We start from the raw sequence: 17,402 nt of genomic DNA, 5'->3' as shown, positions 1-17,402 counted from the left end.
TTCATGGATATTTTTTTGCCCATAGCAATTGAGAGGCTCTTGATGTTATCTAAACTTCACTTTGTGAGATCTTGCAATTGTTCTTTTATGTTGTTGGGAGCCAGTTGTGGGACACACTCTTGCAGTGTCATTTGCTTAGCTACCTTGAAAAGCTAATGCTTTTTAAAAAGCTTTCACAGGCTTTTTAGTGGAACACACAGCTGCTTTTGCATTTTATTGATAGCCCTATTTCTGTTCTTGCTTCTGCTTTTACTAGTGTCATCGTCAATTCAGTCTAGGGATTCTACCTAGTAATGCTGTGTGACTAGAAGTAACTGAGATGTAAACATGTTCAGGATTGTATTATCAGAGTTTTATGGTTTAATCATAATTCTTCTCAATTAAGACTTTGGGAAGTCTTCTGGTAAAACAAAAATTACTTTAAAAAAGTAACAGAAATTACTCCTTAGTATTTTCTAAGCATGCACAGTGTTACGCTGAGTGTTCTAGACTAGAACATATAGTCTGATGAGTACTCGATTTGTATTAACATGCCTCGTGAAACATCCTTTTAAAGCTTTCCCCAGTCATAATTAAAATAAAATGCATTAAATAATTAATGATTTGCTGCCCATTATTTCAATCCAAAGTCTTCTGCTTGGGATGCTGGCTTGATTCTCTCTCTCAGCAGAGCCATCCCTGTCTTCCTCCCTATTACACTGCTTTAAAAAAAAATACAGTATTGACATCAAATGTTCTCAGGATTATGCAGCTAAATCTGATTGTTTCCATGATGCCATTGCACTATTTAAAGCAGAATCAAGAGAAATGTTAGTATCTTTGAAAAGCAAGCAACAGTGTAAGTATTGTTTGAAGATGTCTTCTGTTTCCTTAATTTTGTTGACAAAAGCTGAACGTAAGTCTAATTTTATGCGCGATTGCTAAAGATTGTCTGGGAGACGTGATAGCTATGGAAATCTTCCTATTGTTCCTGCACAGCATTCGTTCCTGTTTGTTCTCAATTATTTCGGATACTGCAGCATGAAATTAAAATGTGAAGCTAACATCTTTATATTAGTCTCTTACTTGATTTCACAACTTTATTTTTCCCCAAGGCTGAGTGTTAGTGTTTATTCTCCATATGACTATTCTTCATATGATATCAAAGCAAAATTGTAGACATTAAATAGCCTGGACATTTGCCTCAATGGGAGCAAAAAAAATTCACTGCAGGAGATGACCAGCTGAGCTCAAGAGAGAGTTCAAATGTGTCATCAGTTATGAGTCCCTTTGCACCCACAAGAGATCTAAATCCAGCTCACTTTGAATTCCTTCTGTCTTTATCCTGCCAATTTCCTTTGGCCATTAGTAGTTCAGATTCTTGTAGAGCGCTTAAGCTTGCAATAAATCTTTATACCAATTTGAAGATTTCCTGATACACATTTGATTCCCATAATTGAAAGCATATCACTTCTTACCAGGAATGCAATAGATTTTTCCACATGTATTGGAGGAGGTGGAGAAAGAAATTATTTCAAGTGCTTGAATAGAAAAGTTGGGATTGCTTTTTAACAGAGTAGGGATTGTGTAGAATATATTTTAACATGAATGGCATTTTTGTTTGAGCAGGCTAGTCTAACTTTCATAGTCAGAAATGCTACATTGTTTGCATCCAACTATTTAGATATTTTAATGCATCAAAGTTATACTTTTCAAAAGAGGAATAAAAAGTGGGAAGTTTATAAATTAATAATGTATTCTGTAAACAGTTCAGAAATTTGTTGGAATTTGAAGTTTTTAAATTTTATTTAATGACAGTAGATTTGTAGATTTATTGAACATTTATAGGCCGCCCTTTTCCCTGAGGGGACTCAGGGCGGCTTACAACAATGGGGGAAGGGAGTGCAAGACAAGACATAAAAGAAAAAACGTGAGTAAAAAAAAATTAACCATAAAACACAACATTCACTCAACATTCGGGCGGGGTGAGAGTAAATCCTATCCCCAGGCCTGACGGGATAGCCAGATCTTGAGGGCTGTGCGGAAGGCCTGGACTGTGGTGAGGGTACGAATCTCCACGGGGAGGTTGTTCCATAGCGTCGGAGCTGCAACTGAGAAGGCTCTCCTCCGCGTAGTCGCCAGTCGGCACTGACTGGCGGATGGAATTCGGAGGAGGCCTACCCTGTGCGATCTGATGGGACGCAGGGAGGTAATTGGCAGAAGGCGGTCTCTCAGATAGCCAGATCCACTACCATGGAGCGCTTTATAGGTGGTAAGTAGGACCTTGAAGTGCACCCGACGATCAACAGGTAGCCAGCGCAGCTCACGGAGGATCGGTGTTATGTGGGCGAACCGTGGTGCGCCCATGATCACTCGCGCGGCCGCATTCTGGACTAGCTGAAGTCGCCGGATGCTCTTCAAGGGCAGCCCCATGTAGAGCACATTGCAGTATTCCAGCCTAGAGATCACAAGGGCTCGAGTGGTAAGTAAGCATAGTAAGTAGCAACCAATGCTTAACTTCCAGTCTTACTTATATTAACCAATGTAAACCCAAAGAAATCCTTTGCTTTGTTTACAGTTCTCATCCCTAATGGTTTCCGAAGGAATCTTCCATTTGGTTTTCCTCATTGGAATGGTGTGTAATACTGTAACAAGTCCAATATCCTGTCTAGTATTTCTTTAAACTTGCTGAAAAAAGCTTTCTGAAATCTGCACATGCATCTATAGTCTATTCTGTCTTTTTATGGGATCTTACAGTCTAGAATGACACCACTTGTTTTCCCCAAAATTCCCACTGTTTATTACTCTTCAACCAGGAATTATTTACTGGTAGCATCAGATCAGGAAGAACTGATCATGCTTTCATCAACTTTCAGGAAAATGAAGCAGTCAACGGGATCAATGTGTAATGTTGAAGACCCCGCAGTCTTGGCTGAGTTAGCTTTCCCATAGATGTCTATATAACTGAATTCTCCCATTATGATATTTATTTTTGATGAATTTCTTTAGTAAGGTCCAGGAAGTGATTATCCAGATCTTCAACCTATTTTACTATAATACAGCATATTCTCACAATAATGTATTGTTTCCTCTTTCTTATATTCTTACCTAAATGCTCTTAGTTGGAACCTTATCCTCAAATTTCTGACTCTAAATACATATACAATATGTAACTCTTTCACATACAATGATGTTCCGTCTCACTTTTCATCTCATCCGTTCCTTCTGCCTAATTTATACACTTCAGTTTTAGAATTCTATTCATGAGTTTTATTCCACCAAGAATTTCAAGAGTGTCTCCTAAATGATATTCCACTTCTTACTATTCCCTTATTAAACTTCTAGTTCTACTATTTTCTATATTCCATAATTTTTATGTCATACAATGTTCTGCATATTATTTTCAGTCTTGATATTCCTTTGTTTTCTGGGCTTTTTTTCTCCCAATACAGTGTTCTTTAAAAATAGCAAACAGTTATGTTGTAAATCACAAATGATTAAATGCTTTTATGGAATGACTTCAGTGAACTGCTTTATCACAGAGGATTTCAAATTTCATATGCTATAAGAAAATACACAATAAGAATTTTATCACAAAGCTTTGAAAGCAAGAAGCAACACTTTTACTTAAGCTATTTTCTTTCAAAAACAACTATTATTGAGAAACATTTTGTTTTTAGTCAAAAGAAATTGCTATGTCAATATTCTTCTCTGGATTAGACTCTTTCATTTTATTTTCACATGCCATATTGTTGAATAAATAATTATACCCAGGTTTTTACATTTATGGCTTCTGAAATTAGGGTTTGTAGAAATATGTGCATTTTGCCCAGGAATCTGATGAATGTAGAGTTCATATTATCCTATTCTACTGTGCACAATTAGCAATATAAATAAAAGGGATTAAGTTATTAAAATCCATAATTGAGCCACTGTTTCTGGAATACCTATTTGGCTCAGGAACTACTATATTTTACTCCTAATGCAACAGCTGATGTCTGACCTTCTGCCAAGGTAAAATCTTTCATCTGACATTCATGTGTGGTTTAGGCTGCAGTTTGTCAAAGATCTTCTAGATAGCTAATCTGTTAATTATAATGGATATCTTTTAACAGGATGACCTTACCTTAGTTTATATCCTTGTTTGTATCTCACTTGTTTTTGTACTAGCCAAATTCGTAATAAAAATGCACTGCTTGAGACAGATAATTATCAGAAGCAAAATACTACAAAAGCATCTGCACTGAATGTCAGCTAAATTGGAAATGTGATAATTTCTGAAACTTCACTTGATGTGAAGCCTGAGTGTCAAACTTGATTGCGTCATGTGACGTATCGTGACATATTGTGTTTTTGCCTTTGCGGAGCCAGGGTGGGCATGGCCTGCATACAGTGATGGGTTTCAAAAAATTTTAGAACCCCTTCTGTAGGTGTGGCCTGCTTTGTGGGAGTGGCTTGCCAGCTATGTGACCGGGTGGGAGTGGCTTGCCAGCCATGTGACTGGGTAGGTGTGGCCAACTTGTAAAATGTGGTGAAACTCACTTAACAATGCTCTTGCTTAGCAACCAAAATGTTGGCTCAGAAACTCTAGCATTTGAAGCATGCAAGTCTTAAAGCTCTCAAGTTACAAGACCCTTGCACCGCTAACCCTTTAGAAAAAAAAAACCAGGGTGTTCAAACTTGACAGCTTTAAGACTTGTGGACTTCAACTCCCAGAATTCCTCCTCTCGCTCTTCATCTTGATGATGTGTGGACGGGCGGGGGGAAGGAGCTGGAACCAGTTCTAAACGGCACTGTAGATTTGTGGAACCTCTCTATAGAAGAGGTTAGAACTGGCAGGAACCCACCCCTGCCTGCATGTGATACATCCAGCTGTCAATATGACAGGCTGTATGGAAGGGTTCTTGACTGAGCCTTCATAAGACACAAATTAACACCTGAAACTTGCTGAAATTTACATGTGATATTTTTTATTTTGATCTTGAAAACTTTTCTTTTTCATTAGTAACATTTCAGACATACTTCTTAGCATTTAAACCTTTATTTTCTTCTGCATTTCCTGTTAAAAGAAATTTTGTGGGTCTTTATGAAATTTTGCTCCTTAAATTGTAACTCTATTGCTACTTATTCTAACACAAATTTGACTATTGATTAACGGGTGAGACTATGATCAGGGACAATGAATTTAAACTGAAACCAAGCCAAATAATCTCTGTCTTCTATGAGATTAAAGAAGCCTATTTTTCTAAACTAAATAATGAAAACAGGCAAGGGAATTGGACACAGAACTTTACTTCTTTAATAAACACACCACAGAAGTTAATGCAATAAAAGAGATGCATTATTCAATTTAAAGGTAAACACAGGCCCAAGAATGAGAATAAAATATCAGCTCTTAACAACTTTTGGATGGCCAGCAGAATTTAGACTGTAATTCTGAAGCAGCAACTGCAAGATAGTCTCTCGGGAATGGCAGTGGAACAAAACAGCTCATTAAGATTGAAACATAATGTATTCTTATACGAGCTCTAATGTTTCTCTAATGAGGTCCTGGTGTTAGAAAAATGGCTAACAAACATACATACATACGTGGTACAGTGGTTAGAATGCCGTACTGCAGGATACTTCTGCTGACTGCCAGCTGACTGCAATTTGGCAGATGGAATCTCATTAGGCTCAAGGATTCTCTCTTCATTCCTAGGTGGGTAAAATGAGGGCCCAGATTGTTGGGGGCAATATGCTGACTCTGCAAACCGCTTAGAAAGGGCTGTAAAACACTGTGAAGCAGTATATAAGTTTAAGTGCTACTGCTAATGCTATCTGCAAACATATAATTGGAAAAGAACCGAATGGCTTCTGAAGCCTAGCAAATGGCTACAGGATATGATGTGATATGACACTGAAATAACCATTTTAATATGAATAATTTCTTTAATCAGACCAAGAAAATTGCTCTGTTAGAAGGGAAAACAATACACCTCAGACTTTCCCAACCTACCCATATTCACCATGTTTAGACTCCAGATAGGTTGAAGAGGTAAGAGTGATGAAGTGTGGTCTAGCTTTTTACAATTTAGAAGACATTATGAGCTTAGCAGTTCAGTATGAATGATGATGGTAGTGGTGATAAGGACAACCACAGCCACTGAAATGATGCCCCCAGAGTCAAGACATCAAAGTCCTCCTGAGAGGATAACTGTACATATTATGAAATCTGGAAACTGAATCACAAATTAGAAAGAACTATGTACATCCCCTTTCACAATTCTATTAGAATACTACATGACCCTTCATTTCATTTGACTATTATTCTGGGTCTTTTATGCTGGGACAATAGAGAGATTTTCATATTCTTCTGTGTGGTATTTGAAAAATACTATTATGCTCCCCCTGAGTTTTATTACCAGTTCTCTCTTTGCCTTTGATCAAATCCTTTGATCCAATTCATTAATTGTTGAATCAGGCCCAAGACAGAGCTCTATTTAATATCTCCAGTGTAATAATAAATAATATTTAATGAGCATAACTTCAGTTACAATGTTAAGCCAATTGCGTGGATCTACCTAATAAATATGCCATCCGGCTTGTAACTAGTTTGCTTTTAAAAACAGTATTAGATACGAATCACTTCCACAATTCAACAAGCAGGATACCAGATTGAAACATGGAATAAGTTTAGTTTATAAAACTTTTTCCTCTACAAATTCCACTGAAGTCTCATTATTATTACTGCATTATTTTTACAACAGACTGTTGTAGAGTCTCTCGTTTAGAGACTGTTCGAAGTTACAACAGAACCGAAAAAGTGATTTATGACTGTTTTTCACATTATGACCATTGCAGCATCCCCATGGTCACGTGATCAAAATTCATGCACTCAGTTACTGGTTTCATATTTATGACATTGGTAGTGTTCTGGGATCATGTCAACACCTTTTGCAAATGTCTGATAAGCAAAGACAATAAGGAAGCAAGATCAATTTAACAACCATGTTACTAACTTAGCAACTGCAATGATTCACTTAACCATTGTGCCAAGAAAGGTTGTAAAATGGGGCAAAATTCACTTAACAAATATCTCATTTAACAACAGAAATGTTGGGCTCAATTGTGATCGTAAGGCAAGGACCATCTCTATATGATAACAGGACTTCCCAACTATCAATAATATCAGGCTATGCATATTATTTGGGTTCTCCTTTTCTACTTTTTGGAAGACAGGGATGACCTGCTGCAGTTATGTAATACAGTATTTTAATCTTTTGAATATTTCTCAGAGGCAATGCATATCTATTTAGAAGGATAAACAAGAAAGTACAGAAAATTCAGTAAGTTCTTTCAATATCCTACAATGCAGTTCACTTGACCCAAGAGAGCTGAACTCATTCAAGCTAAGTAGCTGTTCCATGTCTAGGTTTCTATTAAGCATGAGCAAGAATCCTTTTGCTTCAACTAACTCTTCACAAGTAGCCTGTCTAATCACATAAACTATGTCTTTCCTCTTTCTTTAAATCTATAGCAAGAAACCTTTCGGTTATTCTTATTATACTTCATCGTTCTCAGCTCATTCTGAACTTCAACTTTCTTGACCAGCTGTAGGAGATACACAGACACACACACACGCGCGCACACACACACACACACACACACAGAGTACATGGACATCCTTTTCTTTCAGATTTTCACTACATCTGTGTAGCATGATTAGAGATTTTTAGAGATATTTTTTTTAGAGATTTTAGAGATTTTATTAATATTTGTAGGCCGCCCTTTTCCCTGAGGGGACTCAGGGCGGCTCACATAAAATCGGGGAGGGGGAATACAGACGTTAAGATAGAGACATATAATAAAATAGTAAACAACATACATTCATCATTCGGGAGGGGTAACTATCCTTGACCCCAGGCCTGACGGGCGAGCCAGTTCTTAAGGGCTGTGCGGAAGGCCTGGACGGTGGAGAGGGTGCGAATCTCCACGGGGAGCTCGTTCCAAAGGGTCGGGGCTACTACTGAGAAGGCCCTCCTCCTTGTAGTTGCCAGCCGACACTGGCTGGCCGATGGAATACGGAGGAGGCCTAATCTATGTGATCTTATTGGTCGCAGGGATGTAATTGGCAGAAGGCGGTCTCTCAAGTATCCAGATCCACTGCCATGTAGGGCTTTATGGGTGACTAATAGCACCTTGAAGCGCATCCGGAGATCGACAGGTAGCCAGCGCAGCTCGCGGAGGATAGGTGTTATGCGGGTGAACCGAGGTGCACCCACAATCACTCGCGCGGCCGCGTTCTGTACTAGCTGAAGTCGCCGGATGCTCTTCAAGGGCAGCCCCATGTAGAGCACATTGCAGTATTCCAGCCTAGAGGTCACAAGGGCCCGGGTGACTGTTGTGAGAGCCTCCCGATTCAGGTAGGGTCGCAACTGGCGCACCAGGCGAACCTGGGCGAATGCCCCCCTGGTCACAGCCATTAAGTGGTGGTCAAACGATAGCTGTGAATCCAGGAGGACTCCCAAGTTGCGAACCCTCTCTGAGGGGTATAGAATTTGACCCCCCAGCCTGAGTGATGGAATATTGGTTGAATCTTTGGGAGGGAAACACAACAGCCACTCGGTCTTTTCTGGGTTGAGCACAAGCTTGTTAACCCTCATCCAGTCCATAACGGCTTCAAGGCCTCGGCTCATCACGTCTGCCGCTTCATTGAGTTGGCACGGGGCGGACAGATACAATTGAGTATCGTCCGCATATTGATGGTATCTAATCCCGTGCCTGCGAATGATCTCTCCCAGCGGTTTCATGTAGATGTTGAATAGTAGGGGGGATAAGACCGAGCCCTGAGGCACCCCATAAGTTAGGGGCCTAGGGGACGATCTCTGCCCCCCACTAACACCGACTGCGACCTGTCCGAGAGGTAGGAGGAGAACCACCGCAACACGGTGCCTCCCACTCCCACCTTCCGCAGTCGTCGCAGAAGGATACCATGGTCGATGGTATCGAAAGCCGCTGAGAGGTCAAGGAGGACCAGGATGGAGGAGTGTCCTCCATCTCTGGCTCTCCAGAGATCATCGATCAATGCGACCAAAGCGGTTTCTTAGCATGATATCCTTTCCCCTGTGCTGGAATAGATTTTGGTTATGATTTCAGGGAATTTAAATTTTATTTTTGGAAATATTTCCCATTATTTGAATGAACAATAACTTCCTTTAATGCTCTGGGTATGCTGTTTTAGGCAACTAAGTGCCTCCAGGAGTTTAATGGTTTCAATTAAATGACCATTTTTGTTCTTTCCGTTTAAGATTCATAGTTTGATTTTAATATCTTTCCTTTTTATTCTCCGAACAGAAGGAAAGGTCTCATGGCAAATGCGATGACCAACTTCTAATAATGTTTTTTTCAACCTTTTTCAATTAACTCATGATAAAAGCACAGAACATTGTTCATTAACCTGTATTAGGCCTGGAACATTTACCAATTGGATCTTTCCAATGCAATAATTTATGTTGATTACCAGAGTCTGAATAAGTCCTTGCAAGTCACAATTTTTAAGGTCTTTAAAAAGACAAGAAACAATTCTCTTTACAACCTCATCAATTATAACCCAAATGTCATAAAAACAGAAAGGGCAGGAATATCTTGAAATGCCACAAATTAATTTAAAACTGAAATGGATTTTATAACAAGCAGTGTAAAAGAAAAAGGAGCTGCCCACTGCAAGAGGTAGTTCTGAGGGTTAATATGTGGTCTATGGAACATGTTGTCACACCTATTTAAACCATTTTTCCATAACACTATAGTTATGTTAAGACATTTCTTTGACAACCTTTTGAACCATTCCCATTCAAAGATAATGGTTTTCTGAAGTTTTCCAACCGCCCAAATACTTATCTCCATTTCAAAAATTCATTGCTACCAACCCAAAAATGGTTAAGCATGAGTGTGGGTTTAAAAAAACAAAAACAAAACAACAACGTTAAAGCACATTGTGACTTCCAACTTTAACCAAAGCTATTTCAATGCACTTCTCTAAGCTGTAAGGATAAATTTTAGCACACAAATAATGGATCAGTTAAGATTAAGTAGTATACATACTTGCATACTGCATATAATCTATTTTGAGGTGTCTGGCTATAGTTATGATATCAGAACAACTGCAGGAGATTGACCATCTTAGACTATTTAGAGTAGCTATTATCTAGTAGTATTTATGAAAACACACTTCAAGTATAGATTTAAAAAGATAATGGCCTCTAATAATAAAACATTATACTTATTTCTTATAGCTGACACAAGCTGTATAGCTGTTCTTGGGGGTGAGGATGGCCACAAAATAAATCCAGGTTATATATTCCGTAAAGTCAACATTACAACATTTTCACACACATATACACACACAAATACCTTGTTTAGAAAATTTATAAACATCTCAAATCAAGAATGAGAAGAATGTAAATGTTTTAATCACAGCAAGATTACAATCACAGCAATCACTGTCAAAACAATGGCAAGCATTAACGAAGTCATCTTCAATGCAACATACTTAACACTCTATATAGAATGTAATTTAGAGTACCAATTGCCTGAGCAAGGGGTCTCGTTTATCTAGATATCTATTTTTTCTGACAAAGAAAGTGGGGTAAAATTTTCCTTCTCACATAGCTTTGCTTGAATGCCCTTGAAAGAAAGTCAATTAACCTTTTTTTGCTTTAAATATATTCTCTCACAACCCCCTGCTTTTATTCAGCAGATGGAAATTCTTATTCAATACCACAGAATAACTTTGGGGCAGGAAGGAAGATAAAACACTGATCAGAGGAGAATATATTTTCCTGAGTTTTAAGTCTAGCAAAAATATTTTCTTTTAAATTCATGGAGGTGCAATACTGTTATCAGATGAAGAGTGATATTATTGGTGCTGCTTTCTTGCACTAGTTTGATCACATTCTGCAGCTAAAGTATTCTAAGGGAAATTTACTCATGAGTTTCTTTGGGGATCAAGTAACCTTAAAGGTACAACGACTTGGATAAAATGATTGTACAACGAAAAGCAAGGCCCTTCCTATTGGAGGTCTTAATTTAGTGGGAGCCCTTTTTAGAGGATGTGGGTCCTTATCATGTCCAGAACACTAAAGCCATATCAAATACTTTGAGAACTTCAACTTCAGGAAAAAATTATTTCTAGTTCATTTATTTTGGAAAGAGTATGATTGATATGGGCTTAGTATCAATGAATGCTGCTAAAAGACATTCATTATATTTGAAATAAAAAGATTCAAATACATGTGACCTACTTCTACCTAAACTACATCTTGAACTGAGGGAAGCACAAGGAAGATACAAAGAGAAGACATCTTTGTGTCTTAAACACAAGGATTTATTTTACTCACAATAAAGTAGATGAAGGGACTGGGTGTGAAGTTTCCCTCATCCATTACTTGCCATTTGCCTAACAGCCAAAGTCACAGAGTCACATTGCTGTCATGTGATGTATCACAGAGTTTTCCCCCTTCATGGAGCGGGGGTGAGGTGGGGTGGGGGCCCTACTTGTGATGCATCTCACCCGCAGGACGCCAGTTTGACACCCCTAGTCAAAGTAGACTTACTGATGTGAAGAGATGATACAGCCTCCCACCCCTTCACATACTCTGGTCAGTTCAAAACTAAAGTATCTGTAAGCATTCAGATATGAGAACTTTATCCAAACTTTGGGAAAATATGGGTTAGAAAGCAATCTATTTTCAATGAAAGAAAATGAAAATACGTGAATTAAAAAAAAACATATAGCACTAGATTCTCAACCTCCAAAGAGAACTTTAATGATAGGATTCTCCCCAAACCTATTTGCAACTCTATGTAATATTTCCCCCTTAGTTACTTGCATTTAATTATGTATAAATTAATCAGAAAATAAATTAGTTTTAGATCATTTACATTTAAAAAGAGGATCTCAGAAGCATTAAGATGAATCGTTGGTTTTGAGAAGAGTATTTTTGTAAAAAGAACACAATTAGAGTCTGCTTTTTCACAGCAGTTTTTTTAATCTCTAAATTCTTTCAGAGCCTGCTGATCCTCATCTGTTCACTCTCCCCCCTGTAAGTCCAGCCAACCAACCAGCTAGCTCCATAACCATTAATTAACAGGCCAGATGAAAGGAGGAGAATACTGTGGTTCTGGTGGGCAGGAGACAAAAAAGAAAGAAAGAAAAATAACTAAGACCACTACTCGTTTCTTTTCATTTACTTTCATTTCTTTTCATTTACTTCTCTGCTGCAGCCATTTCCTTTTTCTTGACTACAGCTGGAGAATTCTTAGGCACAGTGATGAAATTCAATTTTTTTTACCACCTTTTCTGTGGGCATGGCTTGGTGGGCATGGCAGGGGAAGGATACTGCAAAATCTCCATTCCCAGCCCACTCTTGGGCCAGCCAGAGATGACACTCAAAATTTCCACTACCGGTTCTCCAGAACCTATCAGAATCTGCTGAATTTCACTCCTGCTTAGGCATTAATTGGCAAAGGTCAGAAAGTAGAAAATGGATACAGCAAGAATTAAAAATGGAAAAGGGAACAGTTATTATCCTTCCCTCTCTGGTTCTCTTGCTCCTTCCTCTCCTCTCTGTCGAAGCCCCATATCTTCCTTTTTCTTCTAATTGAGCCATAAGTTTTATATCTGCATAAGCATGTATTATCTCCACTGTTACCACTTGTTATGACAGTAAACCTAAGGCTGGGAATGGTTTGTATAAAATTAGTATGGCCAGTTTTTTTTAAAAAAAGTCTGGTAAGATGTTTATATTTAAATTGAAGACCATTGAGGATATAAAACATTTAGAAAACTGCTAGCATGAACTTGCTTTCTGTATTACACAGCACCTACAAATTTCTATTTTGATTACATAACTACTGGTAAAAGGAAGCAGTCTAGTGCAGCACTGTCAAACTCGCGGCCCACAGGACGCATGCGCCACACGCTGTCCATGCTGAGCTTAGTGAAGGGGAAAACAGTAGCGATACATCATAAGACACTGCCGTGATATGCGAGTTTGACACCCCTGGTCTAGTGAGTTCTTTAATTAAAGGCTTTGTATTCAAACTTTTCTCCCTCCTCATGATCCTGTTTATTTATGAAGCAAATTGCTGGGAAATTGTTATATGATGGATAACTGTGGCTGTTATGTCATGGCAAGAAAAATTGTCACCGCATGTAGTTGCTGCTATATATTTTTCAAGAATGATACATTTTCTCCACATTGTGTCCAGAGTGGCATGTTTTACCTGTGTTGGCTTATTTGCATATATTCATCAGTATCAGGATGACTGCTATACAAGTGAGAACCAATGATATATCTCTTATACTGAACCTCTGATTATGGCATGCCAAAATGTAATATATCTGCATCTGTACAAAGAACAATAAATCCTGCCCTGTATTACCTGAGGGAAGGCAAAAAGCACACTGAGCCAAAAAAATTCTAATATGTCTTTACTATGCGGTACACAGAACATTCGACAACACCATAACACAAACATTTGTGCTAATGTTTCTTGAGAATGAATGGGATTGTAAAAACCCTAAACCCCAGGACCTCAGCTTTCAAATTCTGATGAATTTGTGTCGTGCAGTTTTTCTTTCATGTACACTGAAAAGTTTCAAAATACACTTTCCTCCATTGACAAGGTTCATAAGAAAGCTTGACAATGCATAGGTTATTAGCCTCTTTTTATTTGCCCTATTTGAAATATTCCAAATAGTACCGCCTATAACCTTCAAGTATCCTTACTTGTGATGGATAACTGTGGCTCACAGCAAAACTATGGACAAGTCCATTCATTTCTGGTAAGAGCTGTTCACCCTTCTGGCTGCTGGCTACAAAGTCAGCTCAATGCAGAAAAGGGATGTCTATTTGTCACTAAGATGATCAGAAATCAACTACCAAGATTTCAGGACTAAATTGTCTTTTGTTTTTATGTTCTATCTAAGTTATAATACAAAACCATCTGCTGTTAAAGAAAACTGCATTTAAAAATAATTCAAATTTAATCTGCATTGAAATGCATATTTGAAGAGATACAATTAATCTTTTTGTTCAAAAATATATTTGGAGATATACTTTCACCAATATCATTACTTGGTATATTACGTATCTAGCATCAAGTCATGTTGAGTCTTAGCAATTATGTAAGCAGATTTCCCAGCCTTATCTTACAGGTCTTCCAATACCCACCTATCACTGCTGTATTTCATTCCATTAACCTTGTTGCTTCCATCTTCTTCTTCTCTTTCCTTTTATGTTTCCTAGTGTGATAGACTTGTATAAAAAGCTAAATCTTATCCTGTATGATCTTATCCTGAAGATTCTGAGGAATCTTCTCCAACATTAGAATTCAAAATCCTCAATAATTCTCTTTATCCTGCTTTTTCAAAGGTCAACTTTTGCTTCCACAAAGTGTCACAGGAAAACCATTTCTTGCATTATTCTAATCACTGTACAAATTGTCATCCTAGCATCTGGAATATTCACTGATACTTTATCAAGTGCTAGTATGTTCTTTCAATATACACATTTCTAAATTCAAAGGTTGTCAACTAAGCAGCACACAGCAACAATATGTGATAAGATACAGACAACAACAAGTTACATCCCAGTCCAGGAAATATGTATGAACCACCTTATAAGTACAGAAATTCCTCAAGCATGTTGCTAGGAATAAGCCTGGAAAACACAGAGTAGTGTCAAATTCTTGACTGAGTTATGCTGCCCTTACTAAACACAGCAGTTCCATAAAAACATTATTTAGAAATCGTATTAAAGAGAATAAAGCACTTACAGCTTCCAAATTTTAATGGACAAGCATGGGCATCCATGGGAAAGTCTTCAAGTTGCATGGGGCATTCCGCAGATATGGTTAACCTAATAGGAAGAGAGGCAGAATTCAAGTTTTTCCTCTGATTCAGAAATCAAAATCTTTGTTCCAAGTGAACAGTGTCAGACTGTTTTGGATTTTTATTTTGACAGTTAAATGCATTCTAGGTTACAGAAGCACTGAACATTTATTGGTAACATTTTCTCAGATTGTGTAATTAATAGTTTCCTTGCGGTAGCAAAACCTTGATTCAGCAGATATCAATGAGATGGATTTTGGACTCAACAGACAAAAGATTCTGATGTATTTATACTAAGGTAAAGGTAAAGATTTCTCTGTCCAGTCATGTCCAACTCTAGGATGAAGTGCTCACCTCTGTTTCTTGACCAAGACAGCCAGTGCAACCAAATGTGCATGGAATGCTGTTACCTCCCCACCTAAATGGTACCTATTAATCTACTCGCATTTTCATGCTTTTGAACTGTTAGATGGGTAGGAACTGGTGCAAGGAATCGGAGCTCACCCCATTGTGCGGTGCTCAAGACTTGAACCAGAGCTGTTAGCTTTCCAGCTGACAAGTTCAGTGTCTCTAACCACTGAGCCATTGTGCCCAGTATTTATCATATTTTGTATAATTTGCATAAGTGCCATGGATGATATTCTCTCCAACTTCGTGGATAATTGGGAATAATAGCAATAGCCCTCTCTAAGTTGTTTACTGAGCCAGCATATTTCCCCCAACAATCTGGGTCCTCATTTTACCGATCTTGGAAGGATGGAAGGCTGAGTCAACCTCGAGCCTGGTGAAATTCGAACTGCTAAACAGCTGGCAGCCGGCAGTCAGCAGAAGTAACCTGCAGTACTGCATTCTAAGCACTGTGCTACCATGGCTCTAATGGAAAACTTCTCATCTCAAGTGATCAAATAAATTGAGATTTCACTGAATTTTAATGTTTAGTGTTAACAACTTAGGCAGACAAAAAAAGGAACTGTATTTTAAATCTCAATAAATGCTTTGTAATCTTAACAGTACTCCTGGCAATCTTCCATATCTATCTCACTTCAGAGCTAGGCCCATATCAAATGAGGTGGAGAAAATGTCAAATGGAATTCAAAGACCAGAAACTCCTTTTAAGAGTTCTAAACTACATCAAACACAATAAAGCACAAGCAAATAATCAAGTAATATGACTAGGATCTTTATTATTGGAGGCCAGCATCAGGTAGATAATTACTTCTTAAAGAAGGTTTCAGAGTGGTGAACTGCATTGGGTTACAGGAAATTGCAATTTATATTAGTGCTGGATAATGATGGGCAATGAGACAATTGGCCATCTAACTTAGTCTTCTAAGGTCTCTAAGGTACGTGCAAATCAACAAACTCTGGGGATCTCCAAAAGTTATTAGCAAATTATAGCTTTTTTGTGACAGAAAGTATTAAACATATAATTAGAAAGTGATTGTATAGGTTGTATTTAATTTGGGTGAACATAAAGCTGTAAGTCTTAGGTTAAGTCAGGATGGGATGGGTCAGAGCAATCTTCTTCTTACTGGACAAGTAGTAGAATAATATCTGTTTCTAGCATCTGATCCATTTCCTATTTTCTGGATGCTCCATTATGATCAGCAACTTTTTTATTACATTAGAAATCAGCTGCCTGCCATGGATGCACCATTTAAAGGCAACGGGGGATTATTATATATTAAATGAATATTATTCCATGGTAGTAATATAAGAGTAATGTGAGGGTTATTACAATTCCTAAATCCCAGCCATGGTTTTGTAAACCAAATATTTAGCCCTGTGAGATAGCCGAGACAAGAAGTATCAATCATGAGTACCAACACTACTTTTACTATAAGGTTACAGTAACAAAATCTTGCAAGTCTGAAAGTACATCTCTCCCTCTCATCTTTACAGATCAAGAAATATAGGAAGACTGGGAAGGGATGTTTGCCATGCCTCTCCCATTGCTTCTTTGAGCTCAACTGCTGTTTATCTGACCATTAGCAATAGCACTTAGACTTATATACTGTTCCATAGTGCTTTACAGCACTCTCTAAGCAGTTTACAGAGTCAGCATATCACCTCCAACAATCTGGGTCCTCATTTTACCAACCTTGGAAAAATGGAAGGCTGAGTCAACTTGACCCAGTCAGGATCGAAGGAATCAAACTCCTGGCAATGTGAACAGAGTTAGCCTGCAATACTGCATTCTAACCACTGTGCCACCATAGCTCAGACCTGGTCTTCAGCTCCTCCTGCTCTTCCCCATTTCTCCCCCAAGAACATTTTCACAGATAATTACACCAACATTACTCACAGGAAAAATCTTCCTGAGTTTTCTGCCACAAATATCCTATGTTGTATGTACGGTTACAGTATGATGTGAAAATAAAATAGGCATTAAAAATCAGGTAGTTTTGTATTTCCTGTTTACACAGGATAGTTTTTTCTCCAATTATCTATGATAATGCTGCAATATTTCACCTGGGAAGCATCTCAACTTTAAGAGTAAAGGAAAAATGAGCTTTTAAGAGTATGTTATTGGATTTTTAAATAGTGT

At 38.1% G+C, this 17,402-nt stretch overlaps 2 protein-coding genes across 2 annotated transcripts in view; one reads left to right on the top strand and one right to left on the bottom strand.

The window, feature by feature from the left end:
- Positions 1 to 17,402, top strand: part of GABRB3 (gamma-aminobutyric acid type A receptor subunit beta3) — a 281,267-nt gene that overhangs the window by 19,279 nt on the left and 244,586 nt on the right. The window lies entirely within an intron of this gene.
- GABRA5 (gamma-aminobutyric acid type A receptor subunit alpha5) overlaps positions 1 to 17,402 on the bottom strand; it is an 87,386-nt gene that overhangs the window by 29,665 nt on the left and 40,319 nt on the right. Inside the window, exon 6 of the mRNA XM_014051525.2 lies at positions 14,800 to 14,882. Coding sequence (XP_013907000.1) covers positions 14,800 to 14,882 — 83 coding nt within the window. The remainder of the gene's footprint in view (positions 1 to 14,799; positions 14,883 to 17,402) is intronic.

The sequence above is a fragment of the Thamnophis sirtalis genome, unplaced genomic scaffold, assembly GCF_051295495.1.
Source record: "Thamnophis sirtalis isolate CommonGarterSnake01/CBP01778 unplaced genomic scaffold, rThaSir2_p1.2 scaffold_12, whole genome shotgun sequence".
NCBI lineage: Eukaryota > Metazoa > Chordata > Lepidosauria > Squamata > Natricidae > Thamnophis > Thamnophis sirtalis.
This window is presented reverse-complemented; position numbering and strand designations above follow the sequence as displayed.